General features: G+C 41.8%; 1 protein-coding gene across 4 annotated transcripts; it reads right to left on the bottom strand.

Annotated features, from left to right (window-relative positions):
* Nucleotides 1–447: 447 nt before the first annotated feature.
* SPART (spartin) lies at nucleotides 448–22996 on the bottom strand. 4 transcript variants are annotated; one of them, XM_019498264.2, is made up of 10 exons: nucleotides 22229–22325; nucleotides 16219–17051; nucleotides 13933–14130; nucleotides 12949–13044; nucleotides 9378–9507; nucleotides 8375–8569; nucleotides 7263–7421; nucleotides 7069–7159; nucleotides 4728–4788; nucleotides 2102–2192 (listed from the first exon to the last, which is right to left on the bottom strand). In XM_019498264.2, exons 1-9 carry the CDS (start codon nucleotides 22239–22241, stop codon nucleotides 4728–4730), a joined length of 1776 nt encoding a protein of 591 aa, XP_019353809.1. In that variant the 5' UTR covers nucleotides 22242–22325; the 3' UTR covers nucleotides 2102–2192. The 4 variants fall into 4 exon arrangements, with proteins under 4 accessions (XP_006267491.1, XP_019353807.1, XP_019353808.1 ...); XM_006267429.4 differs by lacking the exons at nucleotides 4728–4788; nucleotides 22229–22325 and adding an exon at nucleotides 22894–22996 and having other exon boundaries at nucleotides 448–2192; XM_019498262.2 differs by lacking the exon at nucleotides 4728–4788 and having other exon boundaries at nucleotides 448–2192.
* Nucleotides 22997–24716: the final 1720 nt, after the last annotated feature.

Here is a 24716-nt window from a genome sequence, read left to right as displayed (position 1 = left end):
AAGCAAGGAAACAAGGTCCGAGCACCTTCCGCGGGACGTTCCCGTGCAGACGCTACGGTGAGCAGCGCCTCCCCGAGGCACGAGCTGCAGAAGCGGCCGGGCCGGTGCTCCCCTGGCCACTCGCCCTCTGCCTGAAGAAAGGCATTCGTGCCCAGAACAGTCTTTGCAGAGCCTTAGTCGGTCTAATAAAAGATGTCACATCTTCCCAAGGAACCTGGTCTCATACTTTCTGCAGCACCCTAACCGCATCCACTCCCCAGCTCTCTCTAGTATAAAAATGTCAGGGAAAAAACGCTTGCTGAACGGATGTTGTACAAGCCAGGGTTCCTGGGGACACAACTGAAGATCGCAATCTAGTCTGTCACAAGAAACTTCCCACGTTCTCTTTTACTCCCAACTGAAAACTTGTCTCTAGCTCTGAATCATAAATCAAGCCAAACACACAGGTATCTGACCAATTTTATTTATCATTTCAATTCAATACGACACTCCATAAATTGCACTTTGTGTTGTTACTCCTTTGTCCTCGGCTCCTCATCACCACCAGGTGCATGCATGCAACAGCCACACAGAAATGCTCCACTTCTTCCTCCTGTATATATATTATTTTTTTAAATAGCTGTGCATGTTTAAGTCTGATCAGTATGTATCACTTAACAGCCGGTTATGTATAAAAGTGGCAGCTCCCATTAGTATGGAATGTAGACTGATTATAAACACTGCACTTTTGTTCGCTGTACAGGCTCAGTCAAGGTTAGAGCATATCAGGGTTGTGAAACCCACCACACAACTTTTAAGCCAGCAGCTGTGCATAATCTCTCTTACAATTGTTCACAAAACTCTATCTATGGAGCTGCCACACAACAAACTGTACAACAAATGTCAATTTCTTCTCCCATTAGAAACCAAGCAAAATAAAACAAGTTACTTTTCTTGTGTTTCTTTCCCCCCTCCAGTGCTTAAATTGTGTGGTCATGTCCCACCCCTGTACTCTTAACAAGACTGAAAGTTCCCTGTTAGTAAGGATACTGCCCTTCAGTATTTGCTTCAGTATCTAGCACTAAACAATTTACATGAAATTCATTTACATTCCATTAGAGGGCAACACTATCCATTGTTACACTATTACAGATCCCTCTGAAGACACTGCCATTATAGTAGCTTAATCGTAAAGCAGAGCCTGTAAAAGGTCAATGAAAGCCTTTATTCAGAACAGTTTTCTAGCTGGAGCCTACAGCCTAATGATCAGAAAAAATATAGCCTGGTTGAAAAGGAAACAAATTCAGCTTTCACAAAATGATTAATATTCCTTCTATTGACTATTTTCCAGTTTTCAAGTGTCTCTCTTTCAAAGGTGACTTTTAACTTTAAAACAGTGTGGTGAAGTCTTTGGTTTGTAAATCTGAAAAGCTTTTAATTCAAAAAGGGGTGGCTACAGTTACCTGAGGCTCATCTTTCGTTTCCTTGAGTTTTGGTCTTATATAAAATATATGCACTGCTGAAATTAGCTCTAGATTCCATTCCTTGGGTTCTAGAGAATGCTCTTTTGTCCTGCTAATAATCATATAATTGCTGATCTTATGCCCTTTCTGGCTTGCTGAAATTAATTAAAACCATAATGAAAAATAGAATTATAAACTCTAATAGCTTTACTCAGTGCCATCTCTGCAAATATGAATTTACAAAAATACTCAGAATAAATTAAGATTATATTATTTATCTTAGTGCTGCATTTTAATATTTTGGAAAAAAGTGCATCTGAAATTTCTTTTTAAAGATAGCACAAGTCACTGCAAATACATAGTCTTCTAGTGGTTAGACTGCCACATCACTGCAGGAAAGGCTAAAGAAAGAGAAAAGTACTACATCTCAAGTGCAGGTTCCAATAACAGTTAGAAAAATACAAGATAATTTATGTTAAATTACAGGTTAGCAATATTTTCATTTAAGTAAGTTAACTCTATACTGTAAAGCTTTAAGAATTAATTCAGTGCTTTCATATTGCATCCTTTTTTTCCTTCTTTTCCTTTTCCAGTACTTTATATTCATCCAGCACAGCATGGCCAGTCTCCTTTGCAGTTTTCTTCACCATAGCCTTGATGCCAATGTTGTCAATGTTAAATGCTGTCACTCCTACATTGATTGCAGAATTCACAGCGTTATCTGTAGCATGGCCAGCATCATCTCCATACCTTAAAAACACAGTGGTTGTATAGGTGAGTAAAGTAGTCCAATTTATTTCAAGGAACGGAGAACTGAGCTCATTCCAAAGAATATGCACACAAAAGAATATGAAAGAACATAGCCTTGCTTCTTTAATGAGCTTTGTTAAAATATTTAAACAGGAATACTGAAAGTTGCTAAAATGAATTTATCGTAGTGCTCATTAATTTCAGAACATTTACCAGTATCAGAATATCAACGATTCCTCAATCCTGTTCCATACATTCTTCAGGACCTAGACATAAATGGTGCTGGGGGATGGAAAACTTGCCAGTACTCCCCCTCTCCTTTTTATTTTTATTTACAATTGTAGGAAACAATGCGAAATGAGACCTCATACAAATCCCTGGGAAAACTTAGTGAGTAGCTCCCTCTGTACTTCCTTGTTGCATTAGGCCAGGGATGGCCAACTTGTGGCATTCATGTCTGGTGGCACGGGCAGTCTGTGTGTGGTATGCAGCAGATCAGAGAGGGACCAGAGAACACAGCAACAGATAGGGCCGAGACCATAAAGCAAAAGAACAGATCAGGAAGCGCAGGGCAGAGAGAAGAAAACAAAGCAACAAGTCAAGCAGGGAACATAGAGCACAGTGCAGCAGACTGACTGGAAATCGAAGTGGCACTCAGGGAGCGTGTGGAGCTTACCTGTGGCACACCTGCCAGGAAGGGTGGCCCCCACTGTATTAGAAGACTTGCACAAGAGGTGAGATTAGCCAAGTGTTAAGGCATAGGCCCCAGTGATGGTCTGGCCTATCCATACTAACATGGTAGTTTAAACAGGTAGGCAAGTCAGATCCTTCCATTCAGAAGTTTCCCTAGCATGCAGGGTCAGCTAGTTTACAGAAGAGTTTGATATGGTTAGAGAACACTGCAGTCTACCTAAGGCAGGCTGCTAGACAGTGCTTTAGCAAGCTCTGGAGTTTCACATAGCTGACTCCTGGAATTACAGCCTATAAGCCATGCTTGCTGCTACCTCCTTTGAGGCCTGGCTCATCAGGGACAAAATCATTTGCTGCCTTTAGTAATCTGATCGAAAGTTATATTTGTCGTCATACTCCCGGAGTGCCAGAGAAGCATACCTGGCTACCTAACCTGGTAGCTGGGCAATGAAGCTGTGTTAAGGGTGCCCTCCCATCACTGCTCTTGATATCTTTCTCTTACGTACCTGGCAAACGTGGCAACGGTTACTTTTTAATCCATAAATATACCCTTTAGGATATCAGGGTCAGGTATTTTTTTTTTGCTCGTTTGTTTGTTTTGAGAATAAAGGTAAGTGTGCGTCAAATACAAAAATCCAGGTCCTTATTTAATATTAGTGGATCAGCCCTTGCAGCTGAAAGCTGGAACCAACATTAAAATTCAATAGGAAAAGCCTGTAGTATGTTTCTTTCAAATTCTTTGTTGATATAGTAGCAGCCTTAATTATGAAGGCAGATCACAGAATTAGTTTCACAGCAAAAAGCAATACATATTCACCAGCTTGATTAAATATTTCAAAGGTGGAAACAAGAAGTCAGTTTGCTACAGCATCAACAGTCATAGTTGCGCTTACATCATCATCCAGTGCACGAGGATAATTGATTTATCTTTGTTCTTAAGCCTTACTATTTGAAGTACTGAATATTCACCCCAGCTCAAATAAAAAAAACAAAAACAAAAAAGCATTGAAAAAAGCACATAAGTATGTAGTGTAGTGATATCCAAATAGCTACTACTTCTGTAGCTATACTTGAATGTATTGTAAATTTAATTTCAATGTCAGAATTATTCACTCACCTACATAATGATTTTGCCTTTATGGAATTATAGTGGCAAGTGAACTGCTAGATGTAACTTAAGCTCATTTTCCTACTAAGTTGCAGGCATTCTGGACTTAACATTCCAAGATCTCTCCCTTTTTTTAAAAAGGGTTCTAGAGAAATAGGATAACAAGAAGGGAGTATCACGGTCCAAGATACTAAATCCACTGTTTTAGCTGAGTGGAAACCTGGTTTTCTTTCAATTTTGCATCTATTATGCTTAATTTGCACAATTTAGCCACGAATTTAGCTGAATTTACCATGGTCTTAAAAATAAAATTAACTAAACTCCTGAAGGGTGATACAAAAGAAAAATAATCTGTTCTGTCATCTAAATCAGTGGTGCACAACCTTTTGGCCTATGGGCTGAATGAGTGGTGTGGGGTTGGTCTGCAGGATCAGGCATTGCAAACCCTCCATGCCAGGCCAGCCCTGCAAAACAGCACAAGGGGCCAAGTTATGCGGCATATGGGAGTCCTCCAGGGGTCTGGAACAGGACTCCTAATTAAATATTAGCTCCCTTGCTGCCAAATTTTCAGACCTGCTAGGAGCCCAAACATCTGGATGACTGCTTCACTGGCCAGGGCTGAGCACCCCTCATCTACACTGAAACTTCACAAAGTGTTTTAAAACTCCTTGTAGAAGAAGGAATCCTCAAATCATCAAATAATGCAAGTTGTAGTTAACTGCAAGATTTAAAGTTACTTAGTGCTTTTCACTCTTAGTAGCCGTTGATTGTTGATCTCCATGTTTCCTATTTTTATATCTAAAATAGAAACAAACATTAGTATGCATTTAAAAGGGCAACAGGATACAACCCCTCAATTATTTCTAACAGGAAATGGCTAATCATTCCATTTGGAGCAAGTGGAGTGATTACCACTCCATTAGTTGGCAGAGATGAGGGATGAAGTTTTGATAGGTCAGACTCTTCTAAAGTGATACATGGAAGAGAAAAGACCTTGATAAGCAGGATGGTTACTCTCACATTTATATACGTTACTTGGACATGTCTAGTGCACAAAGGGACAAAGAACCAGTATGCCCACTGCCAATATTTTAATTATAGCTACTACAGATGCTTCCTATACAAAGGGAAGCCAACAAAACTTATTAAAAAAAAAGAAGTACCCTGGACACAAGGATATTACAAAGACATCAATTATTTTCTTTCCATGCCACTTGCAAGTATTCTACCCAGCCTTCCACTGGCCTTACTGTATTTCTTGGGTCTACTTATAAAAAGAGACCTGTTGCTATGAAGCAGCACCCCCAGCACTGCAGGAGTACCTTTTTCAGTCATCAGTCTGTAATGCATCACAACAGAAACTTCCCACTTTCAATCATATCCATTGCACCTGGATACCTCCTGCATGCTTTCATCTCTGCCATCTCCTCAAACAGTCCTCTTCAATATCTCCCCATCTCTAATTTCTACTATCTGTCTTCCCATCAGTTTAGTAACCAATGCTCCCAAATCCTTCTACCATTCCCCACCACCCCATTCTATTTGCTTCTGCAACATCTATTTCTATGCCCAACATAAATGAAAAAGCTCTAGTCACACTCTCCTTTGTTCACCCAACTGCTACTGCGTATACTTGAAGTTTCCTCCTTCAAACCCCTTCCAAGGTTTTCTTTAACACTTCGAAGTACAAGTAGGTGGGAAAAAGAACACCCTTCCTTACATAGTCATATTATTTCTACTTCATCAGAACTTTGGTAGCTTTAGGAAACTGAAGTGGTAAAAAGAGTTAAGTAATTCAAAAACAATGAAGTACTTGTGGACTGAACACTTTAAAAAAAAGAAAGAAAAGAAAAATGATGCTATGTTGTAACATCCAGATCAAAATATGAATAGGATTTCTGCCAACACCTCCTGAAACTAATATTTTAGAACACAGCAGTAATGACAACTGTTGCAAAACCATCACAAGACTCAGGATTTCAAAGTCAAAATAACTCCAATTCACGATCTCTCAATCTGACCCTCAAATCTCAGGATTTTCCTAGTTGGTAAGTGGAGGGAAAGGGCTTGGTGGGGTGGGGAGGAGGAAAGAGATCAGGCATCTGCAGTGACAGAGAGAGTGGGGCAGGGGTGAATGAGGCCTTGGGTCAGGGCAGGTCCTCCAGAGGCGCAGAGGAGGGGCACAGCTCCCCCACAGCAATGCACACCTCTGGGGGAGACATGGGGGCATGTGCCCCACCACAGAGCAGAGATGGGTTGCCTGCTGCAGGCTGGGACTCTACACCCTACTGCCTTGCCCCAGGAACTCAGCCATGCGACCCCAGCATGCCTCCTGCCACCAGCTGGGCAGGGGATGTGCTGCGCAGCCAGCACGCCCCATGTCCCCTGCCAGTCTGGTGGGCAGCAATGACACTACATGGCTGAGTGCAGGGGCCTCAATCTTCCCCCTCCTATCCTCTTCCTCCATCCTTTTCCCACCACTTACTGACACCTATGTGTCTGTCAGTGTTTCTGTGTGTGTGACTGTCAGTCTGCCACTCACCCCCAAGCCACAGCCCACCCAGCCCTGCTGCAGCTCCTCACTCCTGCCCCACAGTACCCCACATCCTGGCAGCGTGTGGGGACCCCCCTCTCTCCAGGCTCCAAACCCCACCCACAGCCCCCCAACACCTTTACAAATAACATTCCCCCCCACTTCAAAAATAGCATCTCATGATTTACATGCCAGTCTCTTGATTTTAAGTTTCTCTCATGATTTTTGGCATGGTGGAATGGAAATACTGACATGGGGATTAGAACAAAACACACCATCCAACAGGAACATTTATTCAGTTCCATGATTTAGGTAAAGGGCATGTCTGCTACTATTCATATACTGGGGGGAGGGGGGGACAACGACAAAAAACAAAACAAGCAAAAAACCAACACCAACCATTCACTGCATGGCTAGAGAAAAGTATAGTGAGGCTTCCTAAACTACTAGCCTGTGAGAAGTCTGTGTATTTGCCAAGATTCGTATATAAACCATAGTATAATCCAGGGTATACACCAATTTTAAACCTGATGGAACCAACTTACTTGTATTTGACGGTGTTTACAGTCTCAGAAGAAACACTTTTAGCAATGCATTTTGCCGCAGATTCCAAACCTTGCCACACCGTTGAAAATCCTGTAAGAGTAAGCAAACATCTTACTTTAGGCTAGCGCACTGATAAATTAAAGTTAGTTATATAGTTTATAATATGTATTTAGGAAAATTCTTTGCTTGTTACCTTGAATTCCACTTGCTGCTACCACCAAGGCACCATCAAAAGTGGATTTCCCATCTTTGTCCTTCTTAAGAGACTCTGGAACCAATTTGCTTCCGTGCTTCTTCACATGTGGGGCTAACTCCTTTCCAACACAACTTGCTATAGAACACACCCCTTCAACTAACAAAATATACAAATACATTTTCAAATTAAGTCTCTTTAAAGCTCTTATAAAACTTCAGGGAAAATTGTTTGGTTCACTGAATTAGGAGTTCTATTGAGCCCCCCAAACCTATTGCACTCTTATTCCATTTAAGTTGTTAGCCTTCTATATTCAAATTTAAGTACAGAAATAGCCTACTTCCCAGTTTCCAAGCAATCCCATCTCTTCTCAAAAAAACAAAAGCTGACCTTGTAGTTAAGGAACTAGGCATAAAATAGGTATCTAGGTTCATTTTTGAGTTCTAATACAGATTTAAATGAAGGGTAACCTTTTCTGCATCTTTTCTATGTAAACGCAACGCCATATGTTGTCTCTTACTAGGACTGACTCCTCCAGGTGCACCACAAAATATATCAGTTCGGTCCCAGGAGACTACCAAGTTACAAACAAACAAAGAGAATGAAGTTACTGGCAGCTAGGGTTGCTCAGCACTTCTAAATACCAGGCCCTTTCTTACCAAGGTGTTTAAATATTGATGTATTGGTCTAATTTTAAATAGAAAGATTTGAAGACATTTTCTACACTGGTCCAGATGTGTTGACAGCTATAGGCTAAATACCGCATTATGACTATAATATTTAAAATGCAGGTTATTGCCAGGTAAGTAAAACATGACAACTTTCAATACTGAGATTAGTCAGTTTCTGTATGCAATGCACCCAAGTTGATTCCAACCTGTATATTTGAAAGTGAATTTAAGGCTGCATAAAATATCAGAGCAACATGCTTGACCTATGGGTTTAGAAGAGACAACCTAAGGGCCAGATACAGCAAAAAAATATTAGGGATAACTTGATCTAACACAGGTGACAGCCAGGAACAACTAGCTGACCTGCAAATCGGGTCATTTCTGCCCCTCATCTAGTTCCTGCAAAAAGTCCACACTTTATTCAAATGCAGAATGAATTACCTAAAAATTGGCTGACTTTCACAGCTCCCCCAGTAGCTTGCTTTGCCACATGAAGCCCTTTTGCTACAGTTGGATTGATTTCCAACGGTTTTTCTTCTGGTTGAATGTGTTCTCGCAATTTAGAAGCTCCTTTGTGGATGGCTTTGCCAGTGTATTCAGCTCCTTTTATTAGGCCCCAGCTCACCCAGGATGCCCCTTCAAAACAAAAATAAATTTGTTTAAGACATGTAATACTCATAGGCTTGTCCAAAAAGCTGTTGACAAGCTCTTTTCTCTGTCTCTCCTTCCAGCTTTGGATCTAGTAACATTCTTAAGCTATATACCTATACTATAGATGGCAGTTACACTCCCTCTCAGAGATGCCAATACAAATTCATTACAGCAGTACTATTGTCTGGTTCCTCTCACCCACTTCCCCTCCAGCCCATCTTCATCTTGCTAGTTCTGTCTTAAATCAAACAAGTCCTCATCCAGCTTTATTTTCATACAGATCCAGGTTAATCATTTCACTGTATTAGCAAGGTCAGAGATAATAGCCACACATTCCTACGTGTTAGTTGTTTTCCAAACATCACATTCCAGTCTCCTCATATACACAGCAACTAGACAGTTGGAGAAAACTCTTGGGATAGAAGAGCATTTGCACACAAGTAGTGTTGGTCTAAATATTACTTTTCTGATAACCCATTCAAGTTGAACCCCATTTGGATCCATGGTCACAGCACAGGCAACACAGGCCTTAGGGTTGTGCTGAAGGTGTAAATCTGACAAATTTGTGCTTTTGCCACCACAAATTGAGTACTGAATCAAGGATGTTTATGTTTAAGAAAAAAACAGGACATAGACATATTTTTCATTAACATAAGCAACTCACAGGGACTATAACAGTTCTAATAAGTGGCCTGAAAAAGTGCTTATTAGCAGCTGTAAGTTTAAACAATATTGTTTAAAGCACTACTGGAAGGAAGTTTACAAAAACAGGAATCCTTTATTTTGGCAATACCTGATAAGATTCCATGGGCTACTTTCTCACTCCATTCTGGCAATACTCTCTCTCTCCCCCCACTTTCAGGCTGTGGTTGAATATGGACAGTTTGGGCCAGGTTAATCACATCACTTGAAGCTTCCGAAGGCTGAAGGAAGAAAAATACATCAAATTAGTTAGGGCAACCTGTTGGTATGCTATGTAGCTGGATACAGAATATTTTATTTCTGGGGTAAATTGACCGAGGGCCTTGGTGTACAAGACAGTCCATGTTAAATCTAAATGGTATTAAATTTAGAATGTGTTCTGAACAGTCACACAGTAATGTTTACTACGATCTCCAACATGCACAACTTGCTGATTATTGGTCCCAGCCCTGGCACTGCATCAGAGTCTTGGACTGGTTCTGGTGTGATCCCATGGCTGTGGGCAGCTGGCTTTCAACTTGATCCTGGAGGAACCTGAAAAGTGAAAGATCCCAGATCTTTCTATCTGACATGCATGGTTTTCCTTGTCTTATGTAGGGCGTGATACAGCAGAGGGGTCCCTGGCTGATGTCACTATTGGGTGAAGAGCACAAATTGCTTGTATTATCTCCATGGAACGGCTAGATGACAGCTGAACACATTACTCAATACATACTGCTCATATAACAGAGTTTAGACTTTCTGCATGAGTGCACTTAGCATGTGTTATTGCTTGAGTGAGCGGTCGCTTGCATTTTAAATGCCCGTAACACATCCTAAATGTAACGTGCAGCAAGAGATTCAGTGGCTTTCACAGAGAAAGACTGCTTAAGAGAGAGAGTTTTACAAACAATTTAAAACAATGTTTTCTGCAGAATTACTCAGTCCAGCAGCAAGGCAAACAATTTACTTCCCAACAGAAGTAACTTGGCTCAACTACTTGACCAAATGCATCTCAGCACATATTAAAAAGCATGAAAAATGAGAAACATGTCCACCTATTCATTTTGTTTTCTAAGAGCAAAACTAAATCTTTGCTGATGTTCAGTATGTAAGTGGAAGTCTCCGATATTCTAGCTTTATTCAGAAAGTCCAGCTGCAACAAAAGAATGTAGCTTTTCTAGGAAGTTGCTCTCGTTTATAAATTTGAGTGGGGAGGATAAGAGGAGTTATTCACTCCATGTTGTCCTGATGTTTTTATAGGCTGGTACAGCCAGGAAAGCTCCAGAGTTGTGCATGATGCTGCCTTTCATTTCAGGCCGAGTAGTTTAACCATTTGCCTTCATCCACAATGTGCTAAAGCCTTTGGATTAGGGAGTAATGCCCACCACTCAAAGGTAGCAGTTACCAGCTTGATGACTGTTTTTCATTAAAGCAACTTTGCTGCAATTATTAAGGGTACATACGCACTGTATAATGGACTCTAGTTCCAAGTAGAGGACAGAGGAATGCTCTCCTGGACTAAGTTGCCAGTCCCAAGAGAAAAGTCTTACTAGTACAACTTAAGTACCCAGAAGGTCAAATACAAGTAGCTGAAAAGTGGATTGGTTGATGTTGTGAAAGAAGATTTGTCTAGGAGAAATGGAAAAGAGCCAATATAGTCATCATCTAGAAATGCAAACATAAATAAGAGTAAAAAATACAGAACAGCACAAAGAAATTAATTTCAATACCTAGAGCCATTTAAGTACTTTTAGAAAAAAGAAAAAGGGGAAAAGGCCACACACATGACTGTTTATTAAAGAAATATGGACAGAGAGGGATTAAAAAAAAAAAAATAGATGAGACCCTATTTATTTCTGTTCAACAACTAGAGACACTAAGTAACATGCTACAGACAGTTAACAAGACATCTATAATGATTTGTAGGCAGAGATTTACCCAGTCTTGCCACACTATTTTGATGTCAGTAAATTCAGCATATTAAATCAGTACAGTAACAGAATGACCAAAAGGTACAAGTTCTTATTATTTAACAATATAGGTTTCTACTCAATTTTCCCCTAAAAAGGTATATACACAAACTTTAATACACACATGGTTGGATGCATTATTTGTATCATCAACTAATCTTCAATGCTATAAACTCTTTAGGTGAGTTGCTATGCAGAAGAAGTAGGTTATTTTGCAGTGTAAAATAAAATGTATGTCACTATCAGTCATGACATTATGTACAGCTGGTAACTGGATTTTTACCAGCACTATATAAAAATGAAATTAGCTGAACAACTGTAGGCCAACAAATAACGTTTCTATATGGTGTTCGGAGAATTAGTTCGCTCTGATGAAGTAGGCTGTCACATCTAAAATCTTACACCTCATTGAATGAATTAAATCTCTGCTGGCACTCTGCCCTTCATTCTGCCTTACTCCTTGTTAAAGTAGCATGAACACCTGGCTGCCAGAGTGCAACTTAAAAAAAAAAAATTTTAACTCGAGTTCTATTTTACCATCTTACTCAGAATTCTTGAAACTGAAAAGCAGTCACCTATTAGTAAAAGAAATCACACAGAATATTTTAAATAGGTGTTATCAGCCAATCACTTGTTGTAAAGAATGGAACATCTACAACTTTTGCAAAATTGACCATGATCATGTGTCATCAAGTGTACTCTCAGAGACATTAACGACAATATATACAAAGGGTTGAATTCCTACTGCTTTCTGGCTAAACAGTTAAAAAAAGCCATCTATTTCTACCATTTAAAAATACCACCAGAATTCAAATTAATTTAAAACAGAAAACTATACTCTCCTAGTAAATACCAACAAAGTTAGTTTTCAACTAAAATGAAGTTATTGAACCATATGTGGACATGTATGATTCTAAGAGGAAATGTCCTATCAGAAGTGTGCCCATGCATCAGATCTCTTTCTTCTCACACATGACTTTCAAACCCAAGATGCACATCAGTTTGTCTCAATTATTCATTTCCTTCCCTTCTTCCCGTTCCTTTTCAATACATTTCCTAACATTTCTGTCTGTAAAGTTAGACAAGTCACCGCACCTACAACTTCATAAAAAGTCTCCAAGCCTCACAGAAGTTGACATTTCTATTATATTAAAACCTAAAGAGAATACTGCCTATAAAAGAAATTTTTAGAAGGGCGTTTTGAAAACAGTAATAATAATAATAAAAAAAACAAAACAAAAAACTTAAATAGGATTATCCTTTAATTCATAGGTGTGTTTTTGTTCTATTTAAACGTTCTCATGATACATTTTAGACTTTCATATTAAAAGTATTTAGAATTCTTAAAAAAATTCCCCATTTTTCTTCAGTGGCCTTCTGTACCCATCATGGCCAACTCGCTGTTAGGACCAAACAGAAAAAAAATACATTGCAGAACCTTGGGAATTTCCAGTGTTTTGATGTTCCCCCCACCCATACAGGAGAAGATTCTCCTTTCCAAATACAAAACTGCAACATTTCATGCTGCCATTAGATTAGAAAGAGACAAGTCAAGATTCATATTTGGATTCTCTTTGTGGAAGAGCATGCCCTAACTACCAGTCTACTGCCAAAACCTGAGACACTTTTATAAAAGCTGTTTAAACAGCTGTTATTCAGTGACAATTTACATCTTTTACCTTAAATTTAAATCATAACCCTGGAATTTACCTGAACTGTGAGGTCAGACATCTGTTTTAATATATCCTCAAAATGATCTGCTGGTAGCTCTGAAGATAACCCTACCCTCTCATGGGATCCTGGCACCTGCGACATCATATGAGGGAACAGTAAGAGATTTCTGGAATGTTTAAGCCACAAAGGGAAACTCTTGCAAAGAGTTTCACCCAGTAATTTATGCACTGGATGGAATTACTTTGCTTGTTAAGTAAAACCAATCTTGCACTCTATGGTGAACCCTTGTGCCAGCAAAGATAATTCACTGTAGTCAAAACAGGATCCTACCTGACCACAGGAGTCTGTCAATGCACAGTACATTACAAAACTGGGTTCTGTGTGAACAGTACTGAGCTCAGGTCAGGTCTTAGTGGTTAAAAAAAAGCAGGTGGTCTTGTTTCCTTAAGATACTACTCCAATGCCCACTTGCTTTTGCAAGTTCAAATTATTCAACTTCAAATTTCCAATCCCTGGATACAGTTATATTTTTATCTGCTAGACAAGAGGACTTTCTAATATTAGAGCTTCTGTCTGTACAAGTTCTCACAGATCAGTCATGTTACCTTCTCTCCAATCAGCTAATAGATGGGAGTTCTTTAACTCTCTCATTTTAAAGGCATATTTTTAGACCAATCATTTTGGTTTATTTTCTGAACTCTTTCCATATTTTTAAAGGGGACCCAAAGCTATAAACAGTGGTCCAGCAACAATACTACCTTTGAATATGGTGTTTGTGAGACTGCTTTTCTATTCCATATCATTTAAATGATCATCTTTTTAAAAAAATATGGCCTACGATCTGTGTTTCTAAGTGTATGACCTGACCTTATATTTGGCTGTACTGAAATGAATATTCTTCTGTCCAGTTTACCAACCATTCAGATAACTTGGTAAGATAAGTCCCCAAAGTCATACTTTTAGGCAGTGACAACATGCAACTTCCATTATTAGTTTAAAAAACACAGCCCTAGAGTTTACCTGGATTCTTAGATCAGACATCTGTTTTAACAGATCTTCAAAGAGCTCTCTGTCAGCTGCTGGGAGTTCTGAAGACAACACTACTCCCACATGTGATCCTGGCACCTGTGACATCATGTCAGGGAACATGTAGACTCCAGAATTGCAGCAGAGAACAGGAGACTGATCACACATAAGAGGATATAGCCAGTCACAAACCTGCAGGGGACAAGAACATAAAGGAATGTGTGTATACTGGGCAACACCTTTTTCAATGAGTCAGACATAACAGTAGACTAAAATATATAAAACTAATTTTATGAAAGCAAGCTAGCAAAAAAAAGAGAGGGACAGAATCACACGAACCTAAAAACTGCATTGTTGGGGACATCATTCCTGATAAACAACCAAAGATGTATACGGGAAAAAGATCAAGCTAGCTTTTACAGGACAATGTTTTAGCACAGCAGCCTTTTAAGTGAGACCCCCTCTACACAAGCACGGAAAGGGACAATTGAATCTAATATGTGATCCAAGCAATTGTGCTTCCTCCCATGCCACATGCAAATCAAAGCTGGAGAGAAACCAGCTCAAGCTATTACCAGGGATCCTGGTTTTCTCCGATTAAAAAAAAAAAAAATCCCTAATTTTCAGTTAAAAAAAAAAAAAGTAACCCCAAATCCACATTTTTCTAGAACTAAAATGAAACACTATATACATATATAGATATTAGTGGCGTTACATTTAAATCACGGAAAAAATGTGGATTTGGGGTTACTTCTTTTAACCAAAAGTTGGGGATTAAAAAAAAAAAAAAAAAAAATCCAAGAAAAATCAGGATCCCTGGTTATTACACATTTTTGAGCAATAACTTTAAGGCGCAATAGTTAATTTGCATGTGTCGCCAGTCTACGTTTACGGTGCAATTACTAGGCCTGAGCAAAGTAGCAAATATTCTCTTCAGATTCAGATTCGGCCTATTCAGAGGGACAGTGATTCGATTTGGCCAAATCGGATCCGAAGATTCGGAGCCGCTTCAGAGATTTGGCTATAGACTAAACAAGCAGCAGTCCTTGATGTTGGACACAACTGCTTCCACTGGCAAGTCTGTTGTGGTGGGCAGAAGGAAGCAGCAGAGGGGGTGAAGGAGGGAGGGATTGGGGTTGAGGCTAGGACAAACAGCCCAACTGGGGCATGGGGGCATGGGATGCGGGCATGCCAGTGCTGGGAGCAGGGGCTATGCTGTGCTGCCGCTTGCCCAGCCAGGGCACGAGCACGTGATGCAGGTGCGGCTGGGTCTGGGCAGAAGGGGGAAAAGCGACAGCACGGCATAGCCCACTCCCAGCACTGCCGTGCCCGCATCCCGCACACCCCGGCTTGGCAAGCAGCAGCCGCGCCGGCATCCTGCTTCCCCCCTCACCCCGGGTGGGCAAGGGGTAGGCTATGCCATGCTGCCACTTGCCCAGCTGGGGCAGGGGTGCATGGGATGCAGGCATGGCAGCACTGGGAGCAGGGGCTATGCACTGCTGCTGCTTGCCCAGTTAGGGCAGGGGGAGGGTGGGGAGGCATGATGCAGGCACGGCTCGCTCCAAGTAGAAAAGGGCAAGTAGCAGTAGGGTACAGCCTGCTCCCAGTACTACCATGGGCATTCCATGGTAGTGGGGAGTCTGTGCAACTGAAGGCAGAGTTTTTTGTTTTGTTTTTTTTGTTTACAAAGTTTCACACTTATAGGCAAGGCTGTAAAACATACAGAATTACCCAACAAGACAAGAGTGAAGTTGGAAACTACACTGGAAAATACAATATGAAATAATCCTTCATTGATGGGGGAGGGAGTATCCCTTCTTTAAGTAACTGAGACAAACATTTATACATTTTAAAACTTCGCAGTTATCCAAATTAATGATTTGAGTGTTTAAGCGTACTGCCTCTTTATCTACACCAATTTAATTAATTGCAAACGTGCATTCAATAGGTCAAATTTGAGGGATGAGAAAGCTAAATCTGTAACACTAAAATGCTGTTAACAGCTAACTCTTTCAAAAGAAGCAATTTATCAAAATGTTGGGTGCTCTGCAATTCTCAGAATGGGCCATTTCTCCGCAAAAAACAATACCTTGCATTAGTGACATCTAAGAATATAGTATTTTTATTGATAAACCATTTCTTCACAATAACACAAACTAGATATTGGCTCAGAAGTATAAAAACTGTAAATTGCTTAAATTGCAAAGCCCTACCACTTTTTCAAGAATGGATGACAGGCACAGAATGTATTTTCTAGTTAAGCAACAATCGAAACATTACCTGGAGAAATGCAGGCGGACGATTCCGGGCCATCTCACTGTCAGTATCCAAAAATCTGATGATGCGTAGATATCCAGGGTATGAGGGAGCACTAACCTGCCCATCAGGAGTCACATAGAATATCTGTACTCCTTGGGGAATCAAAATCAACTCATCTGCATCTACCCCTAAACTTTCAAGCGAAGGAGGCCGAGTACACTTTTTATAGTATTCTTCTCCTACGGAGGAAAACTCTCCAGAATCTGTACCATAAGATACAGTGTAGTGTCCATCAGTAGCTTGAGGAGTATATGCAGGAGGTGCTTCATTTGGCAAAGAGTGAGTGTTTGGAGATGAAGGACTCACAGCTGGAAGTTGACCCTGGCCTGCAGCAGTAGTGTTTTCAGCTGCTACAGGGAGCTGAGATGGTAGAATCGGAGAGGTAGGTACAGGGGGCTTTTCTGGCTTTACTTTAGCAGGAATAACTGGATATAATTTAAGCACCCCCGCAGAGGCACTTACTGCACTGGGATTAGTTTGCATAGCAGGGATATTTTGGTCTAGAAGGTTCAATCGAGTGTGAACGTTTTGTAAAGTCTCCTGCATCTTTTGCTGCATTTTTCTGGCAGACTGCCACTCGGATCCTGTACATTCAGGACCTTGTGATGGAATGCTAACTCCTCTGAGCAAGTGGTCAAGACCTTGTTTGTAATAGTTTCTTGCCTCTTCCTTTTGACCCAGTTCATCTGTATTCAGTCCTTTATTGACAAAAGAAAAGGCTTTCTTGTACTCTTCTTTAATAGCTTTAATATTTTCATCTTCTTGCACAGCTGGATCCTGTTCTTGTTCCATTACTGTAAATTGAAATATAGTGTTAGCATGACTGTAATTATAAGCATAGCTTCCTGCTTCTTGTAGTCAAACAGAAGGAACTGCTTGCAGTCAATTAAAAGACACTTTAAGATAAATAGTTTTTGCAAAGCAATCCAAAGCAATGTACATTTTACAGTGTATCTTCTAGTGCCAGATATGGATCTTCTAGTGCCAGGTATGTAGTTGCATGGTACAAAGTCTAATATATTACTGTTACACATTCCTAGTTAACTTTTAGATTTAGAAAAGGTGATTCCAACTTATTGAGGACTCTGCTCTATACCAATCAGATTTTACACTACAGCAGACCACAGTGCATTCATTTTTAAAGACAAAAAAACTGGTGAAATAGCTGAAGTTCCAGAATACTTTAAAATGACAGAAATGTATTTCCAGTACACCTTTTAGAAGGGGTTTCTCCTCACTAATATATTATGTAATCTGACCAAAAAGTATGTGCAAATCTTTTATTAATCTAGAATGCTACTGTACATCCAATACTGTATGTTACTGTGCATACAGCAATATATTCATTTACATTACTCAGAACTTCTTGAGAAAGAAAGCTAGAGCCAGTTAAGGAACTTGAACCTGAACACATGTTGTGTCACCTGCAGCCATATTTGAAAAACTAGCCAACTGCCTGTCAGGAATGACGGGGTGGAGGTGGGGAGGGGGGGTTAGCATGGAGGGATGGAACCCCACCCCATCCGAGCCCACTCCCCCTTTACCTCCTACAGTACCAGGGAGAGGGGAGGAGTGGACCTGGGCATGGGGAGAAGCTGGGCTGCCATGGCAGTGGAGAGCAGGGGGTGGGAAGGAGGAGGCTCGCTCCTCCCCTCCCCTCCCCTCCCCACATCAGGCTGGAACCACAGCTCCCCACCCTCCACTGCCATGTTAGGTCAGTTTCTCCCCCAGCCCAGGCCCACTACTTCCCCCTTTTACCACTAAAGTGCGCCCGCTATTCCCCCAATCCATGTCAGGTCCACTCCTCCCCCCACCACTGCCGCTTCAGCCCTGCAGGCAGCAACAGAAGGGGGGAGGGGCAGGCCGAGGCCAGAGCTGTTGGCCTGCCCCCCCCCCCCCCTCCCCGGCACCGTCTTGACCCCACTCCCCCCCCCCCCCACTGCCATTACCTGCAAAGAGTAAGGGGGGCAAGGCCAGCACCCCCCCCTCCCTCCATCCCGTGTCCCCACCATCATGGCAGTGCTCTACCACTGCCAGCTCCTGTTTGAATGCTTGTTCGCGCTCCGATTGGTTGTTTGTCAGCATCACAGACAGACAGACGGATAGACTTAGGCTTTTAAATATTAGAATACACACATTTCCTAAAATTATAGCTCAGATCAAGCGTAATGTTTTAATGAAAGACGAGTTTTGTGTGTCCAGTCCCTATATACTTGTTCACAATGTTAAGCTGTTAGTTTTGTATTTCATGTTAAATGTTTTTTATTGTACTCTTCTTTGATAGTGTAAAAGAGTATCTAGTTACAACTATTTAAGTTACAAAGCACAAGATGCTAGCATGCCTTAAGTTTAGTGGACTCAAGGATTCAGAGGCTCTTCCTGGGTTTTGGTTCCTGAAATTGTAGAGAGGCTACTACAACTATTATTAGTAATCTAAAGAACAAGGAGTATGTAGACTTCTGGTACTGCAACTGCATCTTAAAAGCCTTTAAACAAGAACAACCAGGTCCAATAATAATCAATTACCTTGTCATTAAATAAAGTTGATGTTAAAACAGTCTATTATATACTTTTAAGTATTTTTACAAGAAAGGAGTAGATTCATAGATTGTAAGGGCTGGAAAGGCCCACGCAAGATCATTGGGTCCAGCCCCCCTTCACTAGGCAGGAAAGAAGACTCCTCTTGAAGAAAGTCTCCTCCTCCAATCTCCTCTTGAAGATTTCCAGGGTAGGTGATTGCATCACCTCTGGAGGGAGTTTATTTCACAGTCTGGACACTAACACTAGGAAAAACTTCTTCACAGTTAATCTTGAAATGGTTTTCCAGGAGTTTGTGGCCATTATGGGCGGCTCTTCTCTGGATTCTCTCAAGCTTTTCCACGTTCTTGTTGAAGTGCGGCACCTTCTTAATACACGAATAAATTTGAATGCACGGCAACTTATGAGAAATGTGCTACATGAAGTTTTCTGAATTAATAAGTCCTTAAAAAAAATTCTACTAACATGCTAAATTATGCTTTTTTATACACAGAATCAGGAGAATTTTTAACTCGTGGAGCCAGACTTTCTAAAAACAGCACAAGAAGTCACACACTGCATTAAGGTAAGCATTTATTTTATTTTCAGTCTTTGCAAGGAATAGGATGCTGGCTATTTGCTTTTCTAAATATCAGTACTTTCAGTTTGTTGCCCAAAAAGGTTTGGCCTTATTGCTTTTTATTTTTGTTTTGCATCAGTCATCCAACATTCCTCAGAGTGTAGCTTCTCAGGTTAGTTTCAACAACTGGAAAGCAGAAAACATTCTGTAGTTTTAATCAACTAATAAATAAAATAACATCACTGTAAGAATGCCTGCACATTTTGATTGAATTCTATTTTTCATTTAAATGCAGCCTGACACATTCTTGGACCCCATCTAATAAATACTGTGGCACAAAAATCAAGTGTCTTAATGAAATCTGTTGATAATGAAGTCTGTTCAGGTTACCAAGAGAGGTTGTGGATTCTCCACCCTTGGCAGGTATTAAAGCCTGGATAGACAAAGCTTTGGCTGGGATGATATAGTTGGGGCTGATCCTGCTTTGAGCAGGGGGCTGGACTAGGTGACCTCTTGGGTTCCTTCCAACCCTAATTTTCTGTGATAACACAAAGTTGGGAACAGTCTCAATAAAGTGGAGAGTAAGACTATCATGCTGGAAGAACTGAACCACTTAAGGACTGAAGTAATAGAAATGGGAAATAACGGTACAAATTGCAAAGTTGTGCATTTTAAGGTCTAATAATAAGAGTTTCTAGCTTATCATTTGGAAATGAGAGAAAAGGAGAAAGACTTAGATATACCAGTTTATCACAGGAAGAAGAGAGACCATTGCTGCAATGCAGTTGTGAAAAGGCAAATGGAATCTTAAAGGGTATCCAGTGAGAAAATTCTAGTAGATAGGAAGATATTAATGCTACTGTCCGAGGTACTAGTGAGACCCCACCTGGAACAATATACAACTCTGGTCATCTGTGTTCAGGAAATACAAATTCAAATTGGAACAGTGTATGAGAAGGGTTATTAGGTGATCTGGGGAAGACAAAACTAAAAGACCTTGGTTTGTTCAGCATAGCAAAAATCAAGCCTGAGTGGATATGAATGCTCATATGCTCTCTTTTATGAAAGCATGTAGGTAGTCATCCTATTTCTTCTTCAGATATGAGCCCTCCATTTTGCTACAGTAAACAAGCTATACATAAAAATAAAAATCGGGGGAGTCTGTATCAAGGAGGTAAAAAAAATGGTAAATCTTGACACAAGAACAAATAGGCATAAACTGGCCAAGGATGAACTTAGACTTGGAAATGGGAAGATTCTAATCCTCAGAGCAGTGAGGATCTGGACCAGTCTTCCAATGAAAGTACAGTGAGCCAACCACGGAACTAATTTTAAGACCGTTCAACCAGTTTATGAAAGGAATGATACACTATGGCTGAATGCAACAGCCTGGTCCCAACTCAGCAACCCAAGAGATCCTGTACTCCTAGATAATGACAGTAAATCACAGTAAAAAAAGAAAGAAAGTAAATGCATTGTTCACTACTGCTAACACAAGGAAATAATATAGATGTGAAGAATCTGAATTAATTTAAGCAATTAGGTTAAATTAAAATTTGCATAATTGTATTTCATTCTCCCTAGTTAGCAAATAAAAGTACTAAATCTAGTATTAGGGTTATATTTAGTTGTAAATAACGATACAAATGTGTTTCAGTATTTGTAGCTACCAGTGAAAATGAACTGTTGGGAGATAAGGGGGAGAGGAGAGAGAATCAGTGCAAATAGAAAACAATTGCAATCAATTATTTAAATCAAGGTTTTCACCTTGATGATTTTAATCAATCCACCACAAACAAAGGAAAGAATCATGAAACTAAAAGCAGGTGAAAGGGGGACCCCCAAAACTTAAGTGGTGGTGATAAAGGAAGAGGGGAAAGATAAGTAAACACCCTACTCTGCTTCCTGTTGGCTATGATTTAACATTTCTTTTGAAAAGTTTAGTGTACATGAATAATTTTACAATAAGATTCACAATGGGAAGGATGGAGCTCCATGTGAGCAAAGGGGTCTTTCTGAATGGATCTGATTGTACAACCAGGATTACTGTTGTTATTATTAGGTCTCTTTCATGTTTTACTTTTCTATTTTATTCTAGAAATGTTCACGAAGTCCTGAATAAAATAAAACCCCAGGATAGCAGTTAAACTGAAATAAAAACAACATATTGCTGTATTATCCATTATCAACTTGCGTAACTATAGCACTGGCGGCCATATTGCTGACATGAGTCCTCAACTTCCATTAGCAGTAAAAAAAATCTATAGGAAAAACTGAGATGTCAGCACAAGCACTGCTGACATAGCAATTAATGCACAAACATGTGCAGCCAGAGTGCAACTGACCAGTGATTCCAGACAGTGCTAGCATCAAAGCTGATGCCCAAGTTAAGCACAGCAATTCCAGCAAGTGGTGCTAAAGTGTAGTCAGTCGGTTTTATAATCTGCATCCATAGCCAATGCAATGCATTCTGGGGGATAAAGCCTCAAAAGTTGGAATAAAATGCAATGAGGCCCTTCTGTGGGACACCTCTGTACTGCTAGCAGCCTGTAGGATTTGAGGTCTGTGCTTTTAGATTAATGCACATGCTGTGTAGATTTGAACACCCACAGTGCTCTTAGAGTCAGTCACAAAACTCATCCTGTAATGACCAGCTCAGTATGTCACTTCACAGAAGTTTAGCTTCTCAAAACATATATTCCTTATTCCAGACTAAATACAAGACCAAAAAACTGTAAGCTTCCTTTAAGTTGTTCAGAGGTGTATAAACTATATGGATTTTTTTTTCTTGTGCCTTTTAGCACGGAGAGAACAGATTAGATTTTAAACGGGGAACCAAGGGCTGACCAAAATCAGTTTGAGAGAGGGGGGCACCTTTGTATTTCATTCAGGATGAATTGTAGCTCTGAGGCAGCCTTCTTCAGCAGTTGATGGCTAGCTGGCACAGAGGAAAACAAGCACAGGCTTCATGCTTTTTTCATGAGGACAAATGGAAAAAAAAATCCATGTGAGAAGGGACTGTAGAGCCAAAGCAAACTAGGCTTAGAGATAACGTCAACGTCTGGATTAGAGGAGTGGTTAGTCAGATCCACGGGGTTATTCCTGAGCTTCTCCGAGTGCCCTGAAACCACCCAGGTGCATGGGACAGTTTGTGACCCAGCTCCTGCCTACACCAGCACTTACTCGTAGGAAATAAGGGTCGAAGGGACCTCAGCAGGGCATCCAGTCCAGCCCCCAGATCCACCCGCACCTTGGGCTGTTTTGAACCCCTTTCTTTTCGCTGTCTCCTGTTTCCAGCCCCCACAAATCCGTGGAACCAGGCAGGGGACGAGCCCTCCCCGCGCCTCCAGGAGACCCCGCTCCCACATCCGGCCACCCCCCACCTCGGCTGCGACTGGGAGCCCTCCCGAGGGAGGGGCAGCAGCCGCCTCGACCCTTCCAGCCCCAGCCCCGCAACGCTGGGGCCGTCCCGCCCGCCGGCTACCGCAGCGGAGCCCCCGCCCCCCGCGGGCCCGGCCGGCGCTCACGGCGCTGCTCACCGCCAGCTACAGCCGCTGCCGCCGCGATCACGTGACCCCTCCCGTCGGACGCTCTATGACGGCTGCGCCTGGCGCGTCACTGCAGGCGGCCTGTGACGTAGCTCGGGGCTGAGGGATTACGCGTCACGGCGGGAGTCTGCGAAGCGGTGACGTCAGAGAGTGCCTTGCGCGCGGGTTTTGATGTCACGCAGGGCAACAGTGGCAGATAATCCCTCCCTCTGCCCCCCGTCCCACACTCTCACACTCTCCTCCTGCGCTCCCCCGCACAAACACACACACACACTCCCCACCCCCCAAGACGCACACAGTCTCCCAGCACACACACACAATCCCTACCCCCCACAGTAGGGTTGCCAATCCTCCAGGCTTGTCCTGGAGTCTCCAGGAATTAGATAATCTCCAGGAGACTGCTGAGAGTTGTAGGGAGATAAGTGATAGGGCATTCATTAAAATAAACATTAAATGTTGAATCAGATTTACACGCGCACACACACATGCACACCCCTCAAGCTGCACTTCAAGGGCACATCCAGGTTGGGGATGAGGCTTCCTAGCAATCCGTTATGGAGTCCCCATCCCAGGGGGGTTTGAGCTAGGGAGAATCCTGCCTTGGGCAGGCAGCTGGCCTGGATGAGCTTGAGGGCCCTTCCAGCCCTTCCTTTCCTGTGTTTTGCAGCAGCAAAGCTGGGGCAGAACAGAGACCTATCGGGTTGGGTAGAAGGAATCAATTTGGCTGGGTAAAATGCATCTTTGCTGGCCTACGTTGCACCCACAGCAGGGATGCTTTGCTGACACGGGGCTGGGACGGTTGTGCTGGCAGTGTTCCTCGCAGGGGCTTGGCCACAGTCGAGAAGCTGTACTGGGCATGTTTCATAGTTTTACAGTTGTTAGGGGCTGGAAGGGACCTTACAGATCATCAGGTGCAGCCCCCCTGCAGTTGGGCAGGAAAGACTGCTGGGATCAGATGACCCCAGCAAGATAGACATCAAGACGTTTTTTGAAGATCGCCAGGGTAGATAGCTGTACCACCTCTGGGGGGGAACCTGTTCCAAACCCTCGGCACTCAACTTGTAAAAGAAGATTTTCCTTATGTCTAGCCTGAAGCAATCCTCATCCAGCTTCTGCCCTGGAGCTGCACAGGTAACTGTACAGAAGCTCGATGCACCCGTCTAACCTAGATCGATTACGTTTGAGTGCACATCAAGCCAGGTCTATTTTAAACTGGGTTCTGCCATTTTTAGACTTGTCTGTTGAATGGTGGGACAGGGGGACTACAGCCAGCTGGGCCTTTTGTCACAGGCCAGCTGGGCACTGTGAGCGTATCAATTTCATTGCAGGCTGACTGGGTGCTGCAACTGTATCAGCCACTGGGCTGTTTGGTTCAGGATCGAGGAGGCAGAGTTGGGAGTGAAGCAAAGGCAAATTTATTATAGCTTACACACACACACAACAGTTAACAGAAAGATAAATGCAATAAGCAAATAATGCAGTATTAAAGAGTTAATAGTAAATAACAACAATAATAACAGACAAATGGATTAATCTGTCACAGGCCAACTGGGCACTGCGAGGGTATCAGCCACTGGGCTGTTCAAAACAACAGATAGACAGACATGGGTTGGCAACTTATCGATAGTCCCTCAATGCCAGGTGTGCGCCAAGTGATTCCAGCGAAGTTAGGCGTCCCCGATCAACGCTGTCAGAGGGATTACCGGGGAAAGTACCTTGATCAGGATCCGATCCTCACTCACACCGGGAGTTCAGAGTCTGGGCTTGGAAAAGCAATGACCATTCCGTTTCCTCCTTCCTGCTGGTCACCCGAC

The sequence above is a fragment of the Alligator mississippiensis genome, chromosome 1 (assembly GCF_030867095.1).
Source record: "Alligator mississippiensis isolate rAllMis1 chromosome 1, rAllMis1, whole genome shotgun sequence".
Taxonomy (NCBI): domain Eukaryota; kingdom Metazoa; phylum Chordata; order Crocodylia; family Alligatoridae; genus Alligator; species Alligator mississippiensis.
This window is presented reverse-complemented; position numbering and strand designations above follow the sequence as displayed.

What these genes read in the sequence shown, in the direction of transcription:
- SPART (XM_019498262.2), bottom strand. An exon ending in TGTCTGATCTAAGAATCCAG is followed by an intron (nt 13,045 to 13,932) that starts GTAAACTCTAGG and finishes ATGATGTCGCAG; the next exon opens with GTGCCAGGATCCCATGAGAG. An exon ending in AGCCCATGGAATCTTATCAG is followed by an intron (nt 8,570 to 9,377) that starts GTATTGCCAAAA and finishes TTTGTTTTGAAG; the next exon opens with GGGCATCCTGGGTGAGCTGG.